The following is a 19,941-nucleotide window of genomic DNA, read 5'->3' as shown; positions in this document are numbered from 1 at the left end:
GTAATAAATTTTATGAAAAAAATCAACAAAGAGGACCAAATACCATAAAGCAAATAAACTGTGAAATGAAACTAGTGACCTGCTTAACAAAAAATGCATTTGCAGCAAGTTTGAACTTTTGGAGCTCCAACGCATGGTTGAGTAGATCTTTCCATAATTTGGTCACAGCTAGAATAAATCTACAAAACTGTATTGAACCTCACAACAGTATAGGCACTCCTGTTAGAATTAATTGCATATCTAGTGCTTCATGGTGGATGGTTTAGTTTTGAGAGATCTGAGAGTACAGTGGAACCTAGTTTCACAAATTAATCTGTTCCAAAAAGTGCATCATAAACTGGTAATTTGTAAACTGAAGGGGATTATTCTGTAAGAAATACAGTACATATAATTAATTTGCTCCACACCCCAAAAAATATTTTTAGAAATATGTTCTTTATAGAACAACTACAGATTTACATGCGGAAAACAATAAGAAATATAAGAGACAATTAGTAAACGAATAGTAACCTTCCTCTTTATTGAGGACTCTTGTTGGCTTATGGTGGACAGTAAGGAGTGTGGAGGAGGAGAGGGGTTATTGTTGCGAAGGCAAGTCCCCTTCCATGAAAACTTCTGGTAATGAACTTTCTGGGGTACTCTTTCTTTCAGGTTCTTGTTGTGGCTCACTGGGACTCTGTCACTAAGAGCCTGTTCAAAGACACTGGTTTTGCCTGCTTTTTAAAGTATGTCTAAAGTGAGACACACATTTTGACTAAAAATGTTATGGCACAGGCTGCTACAGCTTATCTGGAAGATACTTTTTAGCAAAACTTTGAAAACCTTCCTATACCCCACACATTTTTTTAAAACTCTTCGATTTTCTGTGTGATACACAACAAGAGTTGGCCTATTTTCATGGGCTTGTGCCGGGACTGTACTTTACTCCTAGGAAACGTATGTCCTCCATGGCATTTTTTTTTTTAGATGAGGTGTCTCATCACAATTAAAAACTTGTTGGTTCAGGCATCCCTCACTCTGTACAAGTATTTTTAATTTTACAACAAATTTTTTGCCACTTTTTTTACCGGAACTGGCAGCCTCCCAACCCCTCACAAAACGTGAATAAAGGTTTTTTTTTTTTTAATCAAACCTTCCCCTGCTAGTCTTACATGATTCCACATCTTTATCACTTGTTCCAGGGGTTTTCTTTACAAGATCAAAAAGCAACTGCCTTACTGTTTCACAACTGATGGTCTCAGAAATTCTGTTGCCTGCTAAATGTTTCTTATTTATCAAGATTAACAGTAGCTTTTCAAAATCATCAGTTGTCTGTGTTCTTTGCTTTGTGATTGCTGTTTCACCTTTTGCTACATTTGCACTCTTGATTCCTTCTTGACAATTATGGAGCTGATCGCCGACAAGTGGTTTCATGCACATCGTGTGGCATAGTCAGCCACATACCTCCTGGCTTCATGTATAGCAGTAATTTCTATTTTTGGATCTGTTAGCATCCTCACAACTTTTTTCATAGGGTCATTCTTACCAGAAACTTTGTTGGGAGCCATAGTGGGCTACAAATTAGTTAAGCAGTTAAATAACAGAAATAAAAAGATAAATTGTTCAGAGAATTTGAGGGGTGAAATTCACTGGGTGAGATATAAGCCCAAACTGACCTAAGACTCCTTTGTTTTTCCCTCTTGCTTTGTGGAACCCATGCTCCCAACCTATACAAGTTTGAACAACTGCTTCGTATTCCATACTCCAGGGCATGAACTCAGGCGATTTTTGCAACAAAATTTTGTTCGTGAACTGGATTATACTTCGTGAGAGACATTTGTACACCGAAGTTCCACTGTGCAGGATACTCAGAATTATGAAACATCCACTGTGAGCTATTGAGCTATGGCACCAGAGATTAATACTAAGATTTGTGATATGGAATTTAATGGAGCTCGCATTCTTGCCCAATAATTTAAAACGCAAGTCAGCTGGTGAGGAACAAATACGAGAATAAGATTCAAAACATGGTAATATAAAGATAGAATCATTTCTTCTAGACAGCTTTCAAAAATTTTGAAAGACTGTATCATTATAACACTTTTATGTATTTCGAAGGTGAATTTACAATCAAGAATTATTCCTAGAACTCTAACCTAATTGCATGTAGTTTAAGAAGAACTGTTAGTAAAAATATCTTGGTGGAGAAACAGATGTTCTGGATCTTCATCCCCATCATTTGTCCCCTGTACTAATTATAGCTGTAACTGTGTTAAGAGATTCACCAACCACAAATCTATACTCAGGAGATGGTGTTGATACGAAGAGAGTAGCATCATTTGCACAAGCAACAAGCCAAACATATTGTGCTTGTATGGTATAAGTAGTAATGGGCCAAGTAGTAATGGGTCAGTGGAATGAGTATTTTGTGGATTCTTTTTAATGTAGAAGATACATTGAAGGTAAATTCTTCAAGAATAGGAAAAGTTCACTTAAAAATGAAAATGATAATGGAAGTGAATATTGAGGAAGTAAGGAGATTAGGTATGAGGTTGAAGAATTGGAAAAAATCAGAGATGGGGTAATAAGTGAGATGCTGTGATACTGTGATGAAACTGGATCAGATGACTGACCAGGGTGTGTAAGATATGTCTGGGTAAGAGCAAAATTTCAAATTAGTGAGGGTGAAAGGAATATGTGTACAGGTAAAGGTGATAGAGGCGACTGTAAGAATCATAAGGGAATTGCAAAAGACAAATAATGGCATTAATACAGGAAGAGCAGTTTTCCCATGTACAGATCAATAGGGAGGGATGGAGTTAGGAAGGGCCTCCATTGATAAAACATCTGGCAAAACAAATCAGGAAATAAGCCACTGGAAAAGGCTTACTAAAAAACAATGACCCTGACTAGGGATTAAGCTTAAAAGAAGTAGAAGATACAGGAAGAGCAGCGTGGGTTTAACCAAAGAAAAGGGTGTGTAGGTAAAATTTATGGAAAACTTATGATAGCACTGATAGCTTTAGGCTTTATGTTTGGGTGCCTAAGAGGTATGGCATAAATTCTAATTTGTTGAGAGCAATTAAAAATTTTTATGATGGAAGGAAAGCTTGTGTTACACTATGTAGACTGGAGAGTGAATAATTTGGTGCAAAAGTGGATCTGGAATGAGCTGTTTGATAGCTTTATGGATGGACTAATGCAAGACATTGGAGAGAAAAGACACTAGTTGTCGATGTTCAAAGTTGTGGAATGAGAGCATAGGTGAAGAGATAGCCAAGTGCCTTTAAAATGAGAAAATGTTGAATGATACATTAAGGAAAAATGAATAATTTGGCAGTGTTGGGATGAAAAACAAACAACAGGCTTAGAAAGTGCTGGACAGAAGTGGTGGAAGAGTTTATGTATAAAAGGGCCTTGATATCCTGGATAGGACCGTAAGATAGTGGTAAATGGCACAGTTTGTATGGGGTGTTGACACGCCACTGGGGAGCCTCATTGTAGGGTATGTAAAATGGGTAATGTTATGGATGTTTTCTGCAAAGGAGGTGGTGGAGGGTTCATCTTTCATTCAGCAGTTGAAGGATTACATGACATTGATGGATGTAGTGCCTTTTCTTCCGAAGCCATCCCTGTTAGTTGTCTGCATATGGGTTCATCCTTGATTCAGGAATCAGTGTGTGAATGTGTCAGTATCAGATTTCTTTTTCCTTTGCCACTATCCCTTATTAGAGGGAACAGCTTAATTTTGATGTACATGTATTTATGCATAGATGTATATAAGTAAAAATTAAGACTGGATTGAACCCTGTTCAGTGCTACTGTGAGTTTAGTTAGGCCTTCTCTAGTTAGCGGTCAAATTAGAAGTTAGTAGAATATCCAAGAGGCATGTTGTTATTCATCTGAACGGTACATATTCGTGTTTCTTTGTATATGTAGGTACTGTTTGTGTATGTCTTGCTGTTTATATGTAATATATATTTGTGTACATAACTGTAAATACATATACTTGAGTATGAAAATCAAAGAATGTAAAAGATGTATTATATGAATTGTCTTCAGACATTTTATTGAATGATAGTGACAGGCATTTACCATTATCTGTTTTTCCTCGGATATTTCAAAATATTTTATAGATATTATTGCCAACAGATTGTCTGATGTAAGAATTAGTAAAGACTGAAATGTTGTGATTAAAAAAAGGCAGTAGACAAGTTTTCAGGCTATTTATCAATTAAAGAGTATAAAGGAGAAATTACTTTATTTAAATTTTGTTTTGCATAAGTTTCACTAATTAGGAGAGTTTAGTTTTACAATTAGAATTAATACTTACATTAAAGTTTTTTTCTGTTTGGTTTATTGGCACTAACAGATTACTACTGGTAAATCCACCATAAATGTTTTATCCATTATAGAAGGCTGAGCTCTCTCCTGTACTGTTCATACACCCTACACTGATTTTTTCCATGTGAAAGTTTTGTTTTTGCATTTTATAGCATAAATTTTTTTTTATAATTTTAATCACCATCATTCTTGTCATCATTAATATTACCATCATTGCAATACAGTAATAAATAATATTAATTTATGTGAATAATTATAGATACTGTAAGTAGCATTCATGAAAGGAGAAGTTTCTGTTCGTGTGGGACAGTTGGTAAATCTGATTTAAACTCCAGATCTTGGTAATGCTAAAGATTTTGACAAACACCATGCAAAGACAAAAGAAAATGTGTTGTTAAAATTCGTAAATAAAGTTAACTTTAAGTCTTACTGGAGAATAGGCAGATGGTACATGATTTCTAAATCAAATTTGTTTTAAAGGATAGTCAATAAATCCTACAGGAACTTGAGAAGTTAGTAACGTTGAATTATTGTAATGAAACCAGAGGTTTGTTATTAACATTTTTTATATAGTTGTTTAGCTTTAGTGGGAGTTTTTCATGAGATGAAACGTAAGAACAAATGTTCTTCTTTGAAATATCTATTTAAAGTGAGGGTGTTGAGACTTATTCATAAAAAATTATAGATTTTTATTCAGTGGTGCATTTAGATTAAACTGGCTTAAATTTGATTATAATACATCAGTTCAAAGATATTTAAAAAGTACAATACTCTCCTTATAAAAGAGAATAATCCTCATGAATTTGTTTGTTGTGAAGTACTTTTTTTATGTCTCAGATTTGCAAATATTGTAATATTTAAAAAAATTTTATTTGTTGAAAAGCAACCTTCCTTACATATGCTCCTGAAGCTCCCATTGAGAGGTGCTCACAAATATGTAGAATTATGGAGCATATTATGTTACATTGAGTGTATAAATTATATAAGCTTTCAGTATTGTCTTGTACATAGAGCCACTGCATCATAGCAAAACCTTATATACATGAGAGAGAGGTTGATGATTAAAGGTGCTTTGCGTAAAGGATACTTTATTTAAGCATGGAGGAACAACTTTCCATTACCTTTGTTATTTATAGTAAAGAAGGTATGAATATTCACTATTTTAGATTTTAGTAGAAAGTTGGCTTTATCTTATTATCATCTTTTCCCTTAAGGTTGTAATGGGAAAGTAACATGAATAAAAGTTATTCTTAAATATCCTCTCAAGTTCATGATATTTATATCTTTTACTAATTGCATTTCATGTACCACTATCATTTTGTTTTATTTATTATTTTTACTTCTATTGCCGATCGAAAAACTGTGATCTCCCAAGTGTTATTTCCTATTCATAGTATACGGGACCAATAACCACATCTGCATTTCTCATGAATAAATAGATCTGTAAGGTCAGGTATAGGGGTGCTGTGCTGTCACTTGTATGAGATATGAATTTATGTTAATGTTGCCAAAGAGGATGAATGACCACATGTTTTCCTTTGTTGTATATAGCGCCTTATACTGTACAGTATACATAATCAGGCTTTGTATGTACTGATGCTTATAGCTTTGCATGTTTGTCAAACAAAGCACACATGATTCTGTGAAGTAAGTTAGAAAAAGGCAGAAGGACAAAGTCATGTATACAGAGCATACTCCAGAAGTACAGTAGTTGCAATCCTGTTTGCAGCTTGATGATGATCGCTGCGATTGCACTGATGGTCATGATGACGTTTGCGTTGGTGTTTGTCTGTGTGTGTGTGTGTGTGTGTTCATGTGGAGCAGGACTGAGGCATGTATTATTGCAGGTGCAATGTCCCCGGCACCATCTCGCCTGGCGCCCCTGCCTAGCCCCACTGGCCTCAGTCCTCGCCCTCGCCCAAAGTCCCTGTTTGTGCGGCTCAATAGTTTCCGCAAAGCCTCGCTTCTTAGCCTCTCCTCAACGGCGTCAAGCCCACAGTGCGAGGCCCCCGCATTTACCTTTGACGATTTGCTCAAGCTTCATAAACGTAAGGCTGTGAAACCATCATTTCTTTCCTAAACACCCACACTCATTCCTCTCTGCCACTCCTCTTTTCCTCTTCTTTCACTTATTCTACTTGTTGTTCACTGTTCCTTCTACTGCACTAAATTCTGTTGTCATCTCTCAAACCCACCTCTTCTCTTTATTCCTTTTCCTCTTCTTTTCATTCCTGTTCTTTTCATCCAATATCTTCTGGATACAATTCTCAGTCTTCCTCTATACATCTTAAACTAGTCACAAATATCAAAACAAAACAGTTGCTGCCTCCAATCACGCGACCTAAGTACTAAACTATACTGAGTATATCCTTCACAAGTCAGTTTTCCACAATAATTTCCGGTAATTGTAAATATAAACACCGCTTTGTTTCTCATTTTGAAGTTAACACTTGAATCTATTTTTATACTTCTGTCTTTAGCGAGAAATTTTGTAACTTTTTTCTGAAAATCAGAACTTATAAAAGTAAATTGAGGAGAAAATTTTGAAAACTCGTTTTCATGAAAGTCTGCTTTTTCCCTCTTGCAAGCTGCCCTGATATATTTTCCACATGCTGTGAATCTAGTCTAGCAGATGCACCTGCAGCAGCAGCTTAACAGTGCAAAGAAGCCTGCAAGCTCCTCTGAAAATGTTGTGGCAAAAAGAAATGAACGGAAGTACTTCTGTCAGAATGCCAAGAGTTTAGAGTTATCCAGATCTTCTCACACACTGCTTAGGTCTGCTTGCCTTAGTGCTTTTTTATATATGAGCTTTTTCGCTTCTTGAGGGACTCCCCTTGCTCATAATATCAGTAAATAAGCCAAGTAAGAATGCCAAGGCTTCCATTCTAATGAAATGTAACTGCAGATTTCCTTCCCTTGCCACATCCAGTCATGTGATTTAACATTACAATACTATCACAAACGTTTTCAGATTTTTCTTTTTTCTCTTATCTCTTTCAGGAATGTGCACGGTGGTATTGATATGGCCAAGATAATTAAGGCCATTCATGTTAAACAACATAAAATCATTCTTTTATAAAGATTGCCCTCTCTACTTTATCTTACTTTGTTCTTTGCTGCATAGTTTTTTTCCTAAATATGGTTTTTTTTACAACTAAGGTTATGTTATGAGAATACTTTTATTAAATCAGTTTCCAACATTTCATTGTACAGTTCATTATCCAAGAGATTATTATTTCATTATTGCCTTGTTCACTACCATGATATTCAATAGTTTTATGAAGTATATATTATATTTTTTGTGTAGCATACTCTTCCCAAGTTTCATGTGTAAAACTGCCAGTGTGATGTAGTTCCCAGGAGTAATTTTATTAACCCTTATTTGTCAAAATTCCAGTTACAGTACATATACAAATGTGAAACTTTCTTTTGTAGTTGGAAATTTTTTCCATCATTTTTGGTTTGGGCACCTTTGTTTTTACTGTACTTTATATGGAGTATTATCTATAATCTTGCAAGTGGCATGTTGAATGTTTCCATTACGTCCTACAATACAAGTCATTTTAAAGTGAAAATATTTGTTTGAAGACTCAGAAATAAATACTGATTTTAGAAAATATTCATTATATTTAAACGTAGTACAGTAGAGCCTTTAAACAGTCACACTATTTTTTTTCATAATACATAGGTACAGCACATGAATTTAGGATAAATATTTGAAACTGTAGTCTGTCACTATTTTTTTTTTCATAACACATAGGTACAGCACATGAAATTAGGATAAATATTTGAAACTGTAGTCAGTCACTATTTTTTTTTTTTCATAACACATAGGTACAGCACATGAATTTAGGATAAATATTTGAAACTGCAGTCTGTACCCAGCAGTATCTGGCAGACCTGAGTCTTTTCAGTTTTTGATGTAAGACGGATTATAGCATATTAGATGTTTTGTTTCTTGTGTTTCTTCCCTTTCCATTATATTTATAAGTACAAAGGTTATGGAACGATAATTTTGGAGATAATGAACGTGTATTGTATTTTGCCATTATTCCCCTTCTATGTAATACTATATCTTTCAGAACTAAGCATATTAATCATCTTGTCATTCCTATTATTTTAAATATAATTCAGATTAATTCATCTTTTTACAATTTTAATATAACATCCAGAAGGAAAACTTTATTTTCCGTAACTCAAAGGGACATTTAAACTATTATCTTTTTCATTGTGTGGCCTTGAAAAAATTAAGTTGATCGTCAATGCTAATTTAGCCCCATCATTTTTGTATTTGTGTTCTCTTTTGCAGCACTGGATAGATGTGATTAAAGTATCATTGGTATTAATTTTGGCATTTTTAGTTTTCCAATAACTTTCTTAAAACTTATAAGTGGTTGCAAGGTCATTTCCAGTGGTATGAATAAATCTTACATAACCCATTCTGATAAAACAATGAATTTAACAACTTGCAAGACATTAAACTCCCTCATTAGATGCTGCATTTGTAAATTGTCGTGGTTTGCACTAAGTTAAACGTCCCAGACTGTAGTCTCATAAAAATTAACAAGTGTAGATGTAAAATCTTAACCTGTAGTTGTAAGTCGTAAGTAGCCATGTTGTTCAGTGTTGATTTGCTTTACTTGAAGTGTCCTTTATTTCTGTAACACTGTTTAGTGCCTTGTCATTTTCATGCAGAGGCCTGGAAAGGTGATAAATGATTTTATTTGTTAGCGTCTCTCATTGTGTAAATATTACAATATAATACCATTAGAATTCAACACCAAGCAAAAACAATAAATAAATTTTGGAATATCTAGCAATAATATGTAATCAGTAATACAGTATTCCCATAAGTTATTATACATGAGAAAATAATTATCTTAATAGTTTGTCTGAATTAATGAGTAATCTTGTCGTCCAAGTACAGCATTGTTTAAAATTACTAGCTTGGTAAAGTTTTTGCATCACATCATAGCTTCATTTGTAAGTTAACACATAATCATTGTCATACCAGTGTGACATCTGACCCTCACTTCCTGTCTCATATACTCATTGTTTTGATGTCCTGTAAACTCATGACAGATGATCGGTAATTCAAGTAGGTAATTAGAAACCCCTGTGATTGATAATTAGACTTTATATGGTTGTCTTATTGTACACTGCACAAGAAGAATCGAGAAGTGGGTAATGAGTTATGAGCATTTCATAGAAAAATTTGTTACATAAAATGTTGCCGTAAGATGATAGTCACCAGATGTAAGTCATTTACATAAAAAATGCAATACCTTTGTTATTGAATTCATATACATAATATTCGAATTCTGGATTCGTCGTTCTTGGAATTTCTGAAACATTTTTTAATAAAAGAATCTGCACCACTTTGAAAATGAACCAGTGTAAGGTTTTAAAACAAACTGAATATTCAAATGACAGCATTAATATGTCATCTATTGCTATAATAAAGTAAATTAAAGGGGTGTAAACTGGCAGTGCTACCTGAACACTTCCTCTGATCTCATATGCCGTTTGTCATGAGCAAAGGATCATTTTACTCTTGAATTAGCTTACCATCCCCAAATTATTTTGTAACATTTCTCTGGTCAATAGTGTTATTTGTTTTTTGTAAAATAAACATCTTTCTTCGTGCAGTTTTTTGCATTTGTTTTTCTCATCTTACCATTACTTGCAACATAAATAAATTACAAATTGGGTTTATTACCAACCTGTCTGACTTTCTGGCTGCATATTAATTCATAAATGTGGATATAAATATATATTTAGGTATGTATTTACTTGGAAGCTTGGAAAAACTCTTCCAGCTGTTTTGCAGAAAGTAAATATTCAAATAATTTAGTTAAGCCTGGATTCACTTTTCATTGTTTAAAGAATGTATGTTGGTGATATGCATTATAAGTATAATTACTTAGTAAATCAAATGTGTCAAGTAAAAAACAGGAAGTTTCAATAAAGATTTTAACAGGTGCATACATGTGGAAGCCACCCATTAAGTAGCCCATATCAGGTTTGTTGTTAACCATAAGAAATATATAATCAAATGCGCAACTGTCAGTACAGTAGATATTTACGATTTTTTTTTTTCGTTTTTTCTCTCTCCCTTCACTTTTTTTATTGTATTCTGAGACAGGTAGTGGGAACTGTTGTGTTATCAGAACATTCAGCCACATCCTTTCCCTTTTCTATACCCTCCTCACTTCACCACTTTTCTCAGATATAGCCTTCATTTTGGAATGCCCATTCTTTCAAGGGTCGTAACAACAGTCCCTTAACAGGATAACCACGGCTATGATTTTTTTCCATTCCTCATGTCATATCCACTAATGATGATGATATTTGTGTGTGGGTGTACCATAAAACAGGAGGGTCAGCAGCCAGCAGTAGTGGCAGTCCGAGGCGAACACAGCACAAGTGTCGATCCCAGACAGCCAGCCCTCGGGTGGACAGCAAAAAGATTCTGCGACACCTGGTGACTCCGCCTGTAGGTCACCGTGCCAGCAGCTTTGACGAATTGCTTCACCTTCACACCCAAACACCAAAATGTAGTGTAGTAAGTAGGCTGGCTTATTTAGCATACAGTTGATTCCTTTATTTCCTTGTGCTCCCTCACCTCTTGAATCTACTCAAGGCCTTCACTTAACTTGAGTGCTTTCGTTATTCTCATGGTACTCTCTCATTACCATAAATATTAGATATGAACCATACTAAATTTGGGAATCGGTCTTGATGTGAGCCCCTTCGCACAGCTCTTCAGCTGTGCATGTTTTACACTGTTACTACTCAAATATGTTAAAGAGAATGCTTTGAGCACTTGTAAGAACTTTTGTGGATGAGACATATACAGAGAATTGATATAAGAATTTTGAACAGATTTTAGGTAGAGACAAGAGTTTTGTTAATTTTTTTATTGCTTACACTGAAACAGAAAGTGTACTCAGCCCAGAATGAAGAGAGAATTTCAGTGCTTGAGCAGTGTGGTGAGACAGTGCTGCAAACTCCTGCTTTTCGTATCTTTAACAGTGTATTAAAAACCTGCGTATGATTGGTCTTAGATATGTCACAAAATTACTCCATGTGCCATACCAAAATCTTCTAGTTAAATTTTTCAAATGAAAATTCTGTGTAAGGAAATCTACATTCATTTCACAGAATTTAATTGTTCCCAAGAGCTGAGTGGTTAGCATTAATTCTTGAAATAATTTGAGGAAAGGAAATTTCTGAGTTCACTGACATTCTAGAGGGCTAGATAGATATTTAGCCTCGAGTGGGTGTCACTTCAGTCATTTTTGTTTCCAGTAAATGTGTGAGCTTATGGATTCCTTCATGTTCAGGCTCAATTTGAATTTCATGAACAGGATATTGCTTTTTTAACTTCTGGTAAAACGTGATTTTCTTACCAATAGAACTGATTTATTTTTTATAATGTCATTTTGAAAATGGAGATCACTTAACAGTGCTAATGTAATTATGATGAAAACCATAAAAGTTTCCTAAGAGATGTTAATTTTATTTTTTTAAAGAGTTGAAAAGGTACTGTTAATCATTTACCTGGCATAGAGTCCATAAGTTACATTAATATGCTTACAACTTACGATAATGTGGAAACATTTTATGTAAGGTTATGCCATGAATTTAGTGCTGAATATTTTCCTAAGGTAATTTTTGTATGACACACTTCAGGCCATTTCATATGGCTTATTTTCAGCTCTTGCAAGTCTGTAGTACATTCCCAGTTAACAGATGTCTGTATTTGGTACACTTCCATTGGATCGGTAATAAAAACTGAGTCATTACAAAACTTTTGAAGTTGCACTGGTTCAATTTTTTTCCATTTAGCCTGCTTTTAAAGTGGTGCTGGTACATTCATTTGTTCTGAAAGATTTTGTAAAATTCTTTTATAATACTGTATAGTTTAACTTGTAAAATATTGTATGTTGGTAAATTCTATTCGGTATGAGTATGAGGTGATAAAACAAAATTTTGATGTTTTGTAAAATTCCTGTTTATTGCATGTAGCATCATATCCATGCAGTATGTATAGTAAGTTATTACTGTACGGTATGCATACAAAACTTCTCTTCAATTGTCAAAAGAATAATCAGTGTCCCTCCTTGGAACTTTCAAGACGAGGCCACCCCGTTCTTTTGCAGACCTGATTTTGCCACAGAGGTGTATTGTTTTGTGTTAGACTGGTCTTGTATTATCACAGGCTTCTCTATAGGCACTTCATATAAGGTTGTGGGATGAAGAATGCTGCTCTGCTTAATAACAAACCAAACATAATGGCAGAGATATATATGAATATTCTTGAGAGAAATGGTTTTCCACTGTAATTGTTCATGAATTGAATGACAAGGAAAAGTGCTAAGCTGATATTATTCTTGGTCTGGCCTTTCAGGAGTGATAGTCCACTATTTTCTTCTTCGATTATGTAGCTTTTCCAAACTTTCCCTGTAACACTTGCCGATGTTTTATTAACATTTTGATATACATAACATTGTTTCTTGGTCAATTTTCATATTTTACATCTTATTGTGTACCAGTTCATAGTTCTGCTCATTAAAGATTACTATATTTTTTTCTTGTCACATGCCATAGGTAACTGGCATAAAAATCAAAATCACCTTCTTTCAGTTATTATGATTGGAGTTTCTGTGTTACTATTTTTGGCTGCTAGGCCATGATAGAAGGCACATTAGTTGCCTTATTCCTGAAGGAGGCCAGTTAACCAGTGTTCTCAGACTTTTGGATGTGCCATAGCATTTATACCTTGTTTTCCACATTTTTGGGGTTTCAGTATCCTTGCTAGAGGGCCTTCTATGCATACTAATTAGCTCATTTGTTTTGTAACTTTATTTATTTACTGGTTTGCTTGTTTATTATTTTTATTCATTATACATAGATTTTTTATTGAATTATAATTTTTATATATATATATATATATATATATATATATTTTTTTTTTTTTTTTTTTTATTTTTTCATATACTGTATATACTGTGTGTGTGTGTGTTTGGGTGTAATGTATATATATTTATATATATATATATATTTTTATATATATATATATATATATATGTATATATTATATATATATATATATATATATATATATATATATATATATATATATATATATATATATATATATATATATATATATATATATATATATATATATATATATATATATATATATATATATATATGTATAATATATATGTGTGTGTGTTTGGGTATATATATATAAAATGAAGGCAGGAAAGCACACCAACGGGTCAAGAAAGTCATATTTATTCGGTTGCAGCGTTTCGAAGCCAACCATCAGGCATCATTCCAAGCTACAAGTAATACCTCATTAGTACAATAAACTTAAGTGACAAATATTAAAGTGCACAATAAAAGTTACAATAAAACAAACAGCTAAAAATATGCATAAGGACCAACCGTTGAGTGTGGAGGCAGAGGAAGGACTAACCAAAAAACGTCAACAGTTCACGAGAGAGAGAAAGAGGTGTAGACGTGGCATGGGTGTTCAGTGAGGGGACCAGTTTTTTAATAAACAATGATTCATTAATTGTTAAGAGCTTATGATTGGGGCCCTGCCTAAAACCTTAAAGTCTTTGTATCGAATGGAATATTTGCATTTATCGGTATGATCCCTACGTTGGAAATTCGGGATTTGAAAGTTTAGTGCTGGTTCTATAGCTGACAGCTCTGTGACTGTCGATTCGGACCTTAAGTAGGCTATGTGTCGATCCAATATAGGTTCCTCGATTACATCGAGGACGAGTAAACTTATAACACACGAGGTCATTAATGGATCCAAACGGTCTTTGAACTGAAAAAGCTATCTATATTCAATGGGTTTGTAGGTATAATTTTGATTTATTCGGCAGGGAGATGGCCGGATATTAAAGCTTGGAGTTTTTTCATAAAAGGCTGTATCGTGAATAAAAGGAATAGAAAGGTAATTTGGGAAGCTGAGGAGTAGGATGACATGGAACAAAGATATATAAAATAAATAAATGTATCAGTTCCTTTGTTTTCCATGTCCAAGAGGTTCATGAGAGAAAACTACACAAAATGGGTGTTTTTGTTCCGAAATTTAATCATGACAGTAAAACAGTGTTAAGTTACTCCCTATCGAAATCCTCTCTCTTGATTTGGATTTTGCTTTAACATGTTACAGACCCTCATTTGTACAGCTCTTTGGTAGTCTGGACTTCCTGTTTTCTAGATTGACCATCCTTGACGCCCCTAACTTTCGATCAAAATTTCAAGGCATAGCACATAAAATTTATTCTAAATTGTCTACGTACTGGGCTCCATTTTTAAAAAGGAAGATATGAATATGCTAAAATGTCTTGCAAAAACAAGGACATTATTATTATTACCCATCCAGATAAAGGTAAAGCAGTTCATACTCACAAATTGATGGTATGGCTATGGGCTCTCCACTTGGACCCATCTTCGCCGGTACTGTATCTTCATGTGCTTGCTGGAAGAGCACATGCTTGATACTTGTCCCCTTAGTTACCATCCACTATTTTATAAACGGTATGAAGACGACAAGTTTGCACTTTTCAGAAGTCAGTTTGACACCGAGAGGTTTTTAAATTTCATCAATTCATTTCATCCCAATATCAAGTTCACGATTGAATACGAGACTAACAATCAGTTACATTTTTTAGATGCTGTAATAACACGCTCTTACCAAGGCTTCTCTACTGTTGTTAGAAAAAATACATTCACTGGTGTTGGTACAAATTTTTATAGTTTTCGTTCTCTTGATTTTAAGATTGCCTTATTAACCATGCTTCACCGAACCTTTGCTTTAACGTCTAGTTGGCAAGATTTTCACAATGAAATCCCCTATATTGGATCGACACAGGCTACTTAAGATCAGAATCGACAGTCATAGAGCTGTCAGCTATAGAACCAGCACTAAACTTCAAATCCCGAAGTCAAATACATCTTAGTTTAACCAGATCACTGAGCTGATTAACAGCTCTCCTAGGGCTGGCCCGAAGGATTAGACTTATATTTCCAACATAAGGATCATACCGATAAATGCAAATATTCCATTCGATACAAAGACTTTAAGGTTTTGGGCAGAGCCTCCAATCGTAAGCTCTTAACAATTAATGAATCATTGTTTATTCAAAAACTGGTCCCCTCATTGAACACCCATGCCACGTCTACACCTCTTATCTGCTTGAACGTGCAATTAGATAGCCGGATGGTTTAAGTTAAGTATTATACCTTAGTTTAACAAGACCACTGAGCTGATTAACAGCTCTCCTAGGGCTGGCCTGAAGGATCAGACTTATTTTATGTGGCTAAGAACCAATTGGTTACCTAGCAACGGGACCTACAGCTTATTGTGGAATCCGAACCACATTATACCAAGAAATGAATTTCTATCAGAAATAAATTCCTCTAATTCTTCATTGGCCGGGCGGAGACACGAACTCGGGCCTAGCAGAGTTCTATCTGAGAACTCTACCGACTCGTCCAACGAGGAACTGCCGGATGGTTTAAGGCACGCCTGACTGAATGTCGTTAGTTCTCGTGGTTGGCGGTTTAAGCCCGTGAGACGACGAACTACTTATCATCAGTTATAATTCCCTAGGTAGGGAGAATTGGATATTAAACAACATTTGTAGCTTAATGCTTGTATGTGTGTGTATCTATATATATATATATATATATATATATATATATATATATATATATATATATATATATATATATATATATATATATATATATATATATTATATATTTATTATTATATATATATATATTACTATTTTATTGATCATGTATTAACATTTCTTTCTTAATTATTATTATTTACAGTTTTCTTTCTTCGCATATGGGCTTTCTAGTATGTAAAAGCCTTTTTGGCTCATTCCAAACAAGAATATATATATAAATATATAATATATACATATATATAATATATATGTGTGTATGTTTATATATATGTGTGGGTGTAATACAAGTTTATGCAAATATTTTGGGAAATGAAAGAAAAAGTCATTCTGAGCAGAAAATGTTCTATAAACATATACATTTTAAGGCTTCATTTGTTGGTGAGATGAATTTTTAGAAATAAACTTTACCATTAAACGGTCAAGTAAGCTGGCTTGTATGGGATGCATAGAGGGTATATATCTGGAGATGCTATCTGTATGCCAGTACTACGTAGTTCGGTGGTCTTCCACCAGGGTGGCGCTGCAGAGCCTTGTGGCCATCTTTGAAGGTCTGGTAAACGCGCGAATTGAACAGTGGCTTTGTACCATTGTGAATTTTTTTTATCCTGAATGTTTAATGAGTAAGTGTTTAGTGAGTGCTTAGGGTTTAGTGAATGTTAGTAAGTATATAGTGAATATTTATGAGTGTGTTTAGTGAATGGTTAGTGTTTAAGGTTTAGTGAATGTTTTGTGAGTGTTAGTGAATGTTTAGTGTTTAAGTATTCAGTGAGTATTTAGGGCTTATTGAATGTTTTGTAAATGTTAGTTTTTAGTGAATGTTTAGTGAGTGTTTAGGGTTTAGTGAATGTTAGTGTTTACTGAATGTTTAGTATGTAAGTATTCAGTGAATGTTTAGTGAGTGTATAGTAAGTACTTCGTGAATGTTTAGTGTATAGTAAGTACTTAGTGAAGGTTTAGTGTTTAATGAATGTTTAGGATTGAGTGTTTAGTGAATGTTTATTGAGTGTTTAGGGTACAGTGAGTGATTAGTGTTTTATGAGCATTTAGTGTATAGTGAGTTTTGAGTATTCAGTGAGTGTTTAGTGTTAGTACAGTAAGTGTGTGTGCAAGTGTTTAGTGACTGTGAGTTTATAGTAAGTGTGTATTTAGTGAATGTAAGTGTATAGTAAGTGTGAGTATTTAATGAGTAAGTGTGTAGTGAGTATTAGTGTTCAGTGATTGCACATTACTGTTTAGTTAGTGTTTAGTGACTGTATGCAACGAAAGTCCTGTAATTTACGGGAATCATTTATGCTGGACATTACTTAGAGCCAAGAGCAGATGCTTAGGCCTTGACCACTTTGGTTAGAGTGCTTAGGCCAACCAGTTTTTGTAAGGTAACTTTTCTCTGTGAAAGTGAGTCAAGTAAGAATAATGATAATCATAATGATGGTAATAGTAATAATAATAATAATAAAATAACAGCAACAATAATATTAATTACAGTAGTAAAAATAATAATAATTATAGTAATATTAATAAGGTAATAATAATAGTAAAAAAGATAAAAATAATAATAGTAATAAAGTATAGTACTTTGAGCTGGACCGAAACCTTTCAATGTGGTAATAAAGTATAGTACTTTGAGCTGGACCGAAACCTTTCAACATGGCTGCCCGAGGTCACACACTCGGCATGGAGATCACCACTCCGTGTTATTGACGCTCTATGGCTATGTTCATACAGGGCATTTTTAATCGCACGGTGAGATACGCGCGGTTGATTGTTCAATGTTAGCTTATGGAATCGTTCACACGTAACTGCGGCGTATCACGGCGGTTTCCAATACGCCGCGCTAGCGAGATTCCCCTCGCCAACACGCGATTGCCGGATTTGTCAAGATACATACTAGTCAATGACATCGTTCACACACAGCGGTGAACCGTGCTTTTTGAAGACAGCAGGTGCCATCATTGGCTGTGTATCAGCCAACGAGAAAAGAGATTGTCCATTCCCATAGCAACCCTGGCCACCATGCCTGGTCTCCGTGATTACAGTCACACACACACTATTGCATGGCTGTCACTGCCAACTGTTAACTATGGAGAGGGATCATTCTGACACTGGAAGTCACAAAAAAGTAGATGAATATATATATATATATATATATATATATATATATATATATATATATATATATATATATATATATATATATATATATATAAGAAGCATTACGCACGGTGGCCACTGCAGTCAAAAATGCTTCGTGTGAACGATTACAGCGTTAAATGAGCGGTGGCCGCCGCAGTTAAAAACGCCCTGTGTGATCCTACCCTATGATGGGATGTCGGAGTGAGTAGCCAGGGATATGGGGGGAAGGGTTGATGAAGGGCATTAGACAACTGGATTTCTAGCCTTTTAATCATGATTTTTTCTTGCAGGTTATTGGAAAATGTAGCATTACAGTCCCGTCAACAACTGTAGTAATCACCTGTGAAGAGACTTCATGTAGTTAATTTTAAATGATTAGCTTTAAGTATCAAGAAAGTTGTGTAAATGTTGCCTGGCAACATTTATTTGTGATCGTTGAATTCTAGGACAAACTGTCCTGCCCCTCCTCGTCACAGAATTGATGAATCAGAGTCAGGACTAGGCCTACGCCTATGCTGAATGAGGGATAGTGACAGTAATCAAGATAACAAGGGAATGTAGGTGGGGAGGATACTGCACTTTGAACAATGTCAGCTTTTTACTTCTTTCGATTACTGTATGAATAGGCTAAGTTTGATAGGAAAGAATGAAGAAAGTTAATTTTCCATATGTTCCCATTCTTTTTAATCTGACCGAGACGAAGGCGTTTTCTTAGGTGCATTTTTTTCCTTTGATTGGTGTGTGATGAATACTTTTGATGGAGAAGGAGAGATTTTTGATAATACGTTTTAAATCTTCAATCGGTGTTTAATGAGTAGGCCTACCTTTGATGAAGGAGAGATTCCATAAGGCTTGCTTTTCTTTTCTTTTCTTTATCAGAGTCCACTGAATGCATTTTTTCCTCTTTGTTCAATATGTAAAGAATACAATTGATTTGAAGATATTTTATTCGCATTGGCCTAATCGCCGATTTCCTTTTTTGTATAACAGTGGAGTTCACAACCATATAATCTAGAAATGGAACTATTGCAAAACACATAAATAAACATCTTAATCTGCATATTCCACATCACTGGAATGGTAAGGCATTGTCTCCAGTTTCTTGCTCTCAAAATGAATCCAGAATTTGACACTTGTAACCTGAACACACTCACTTATCTTGGCAGAAAAGCGAGACTGTTCAGAGTAACAAGTGAACTGATAATGGTTATTTTAAAATTCACCTCGCCGACAAACGAAGCCTTAATATTATATGTTTATAGAACATTTTCTGCTCAGAATGACTTTTTCTTTCATTTCCCAAAATATTTGCATAAACTCGTGTTATACCCTACATATATATATATATATATATATATATATATATATATATATATATATATATATATATATATATATATATATATATATATATATATATATATATATATATATATATATATATATATATATATATATATATGCACATACTATTTTTAGTTATTGATCATATACATTAAAATTTCTTTCTTAATTATTATTATTTACAGTATTTTTTCACATGTGGGCTTTCTAGTATGCACAATCCTTTTGGCTCATTCCAAACAAGTAGGTTGCCATGTTGTAAAACAGATTAGAGATATTAGGCCTAGATTAAACAGGGTTTCATAAAAATTACCATAGAAAGGTTAAGCAAGCAATATAAATTTAGATGCAGGTATTTAATTTTCTACCAATATCGATTTCTAATTGTCTGACGTATTTTTAT

General features: G+C 34.2%; 1 protein-coding gene across 3 annotated transcripts in view; it reads left to right on the top strand.

Annotated features, from left to right (window-relative positions):
• Positions 1-19,941, top strand: part of LOC136849080 (uncharacterized) — a 1,041,516-nt gene that overhangs the window by 900,609 nt on the left and 120,966 nt on the right. For 2 of the 3 annotated variants that reach the window (XM_067122009.1, XM_067122010.1), the window contains exon 24: positions 10,701-10,888. In XM_067122009.1, coding sequence (XP_066978110.1) covers positions 10,701-10,888 — 188 coding nt within the window. Of the gene's footprint in view, positions 1-6,170; positions 6,372-10,700; positions 10,889-19,941 lie in introns of all 3 variants that reach the window. The other variant, XM_067122007.1, reaches the window with a different exon arrangement.

Source organism: Macrobrachium rosenbergii, chromosome 20, assembly GCF_040412425.1.
Source record: "Macrobrachium rosenbergii isolate ZJJX-2024 chromosome 20, ASM4041242v1, whole genome shotgun sequence".
Classification (NCBI taxonomy): domain Eukaryota; kingdom Metazoa; phylum Arthropoda; class Malacostraca; order Decapoda; family Palaemonidae; genus Macrobrachium; species Macrobrachium rosenbergii.
This window is presented reverse-complemented; position numbering and strand designations above follow the sequence as displayed.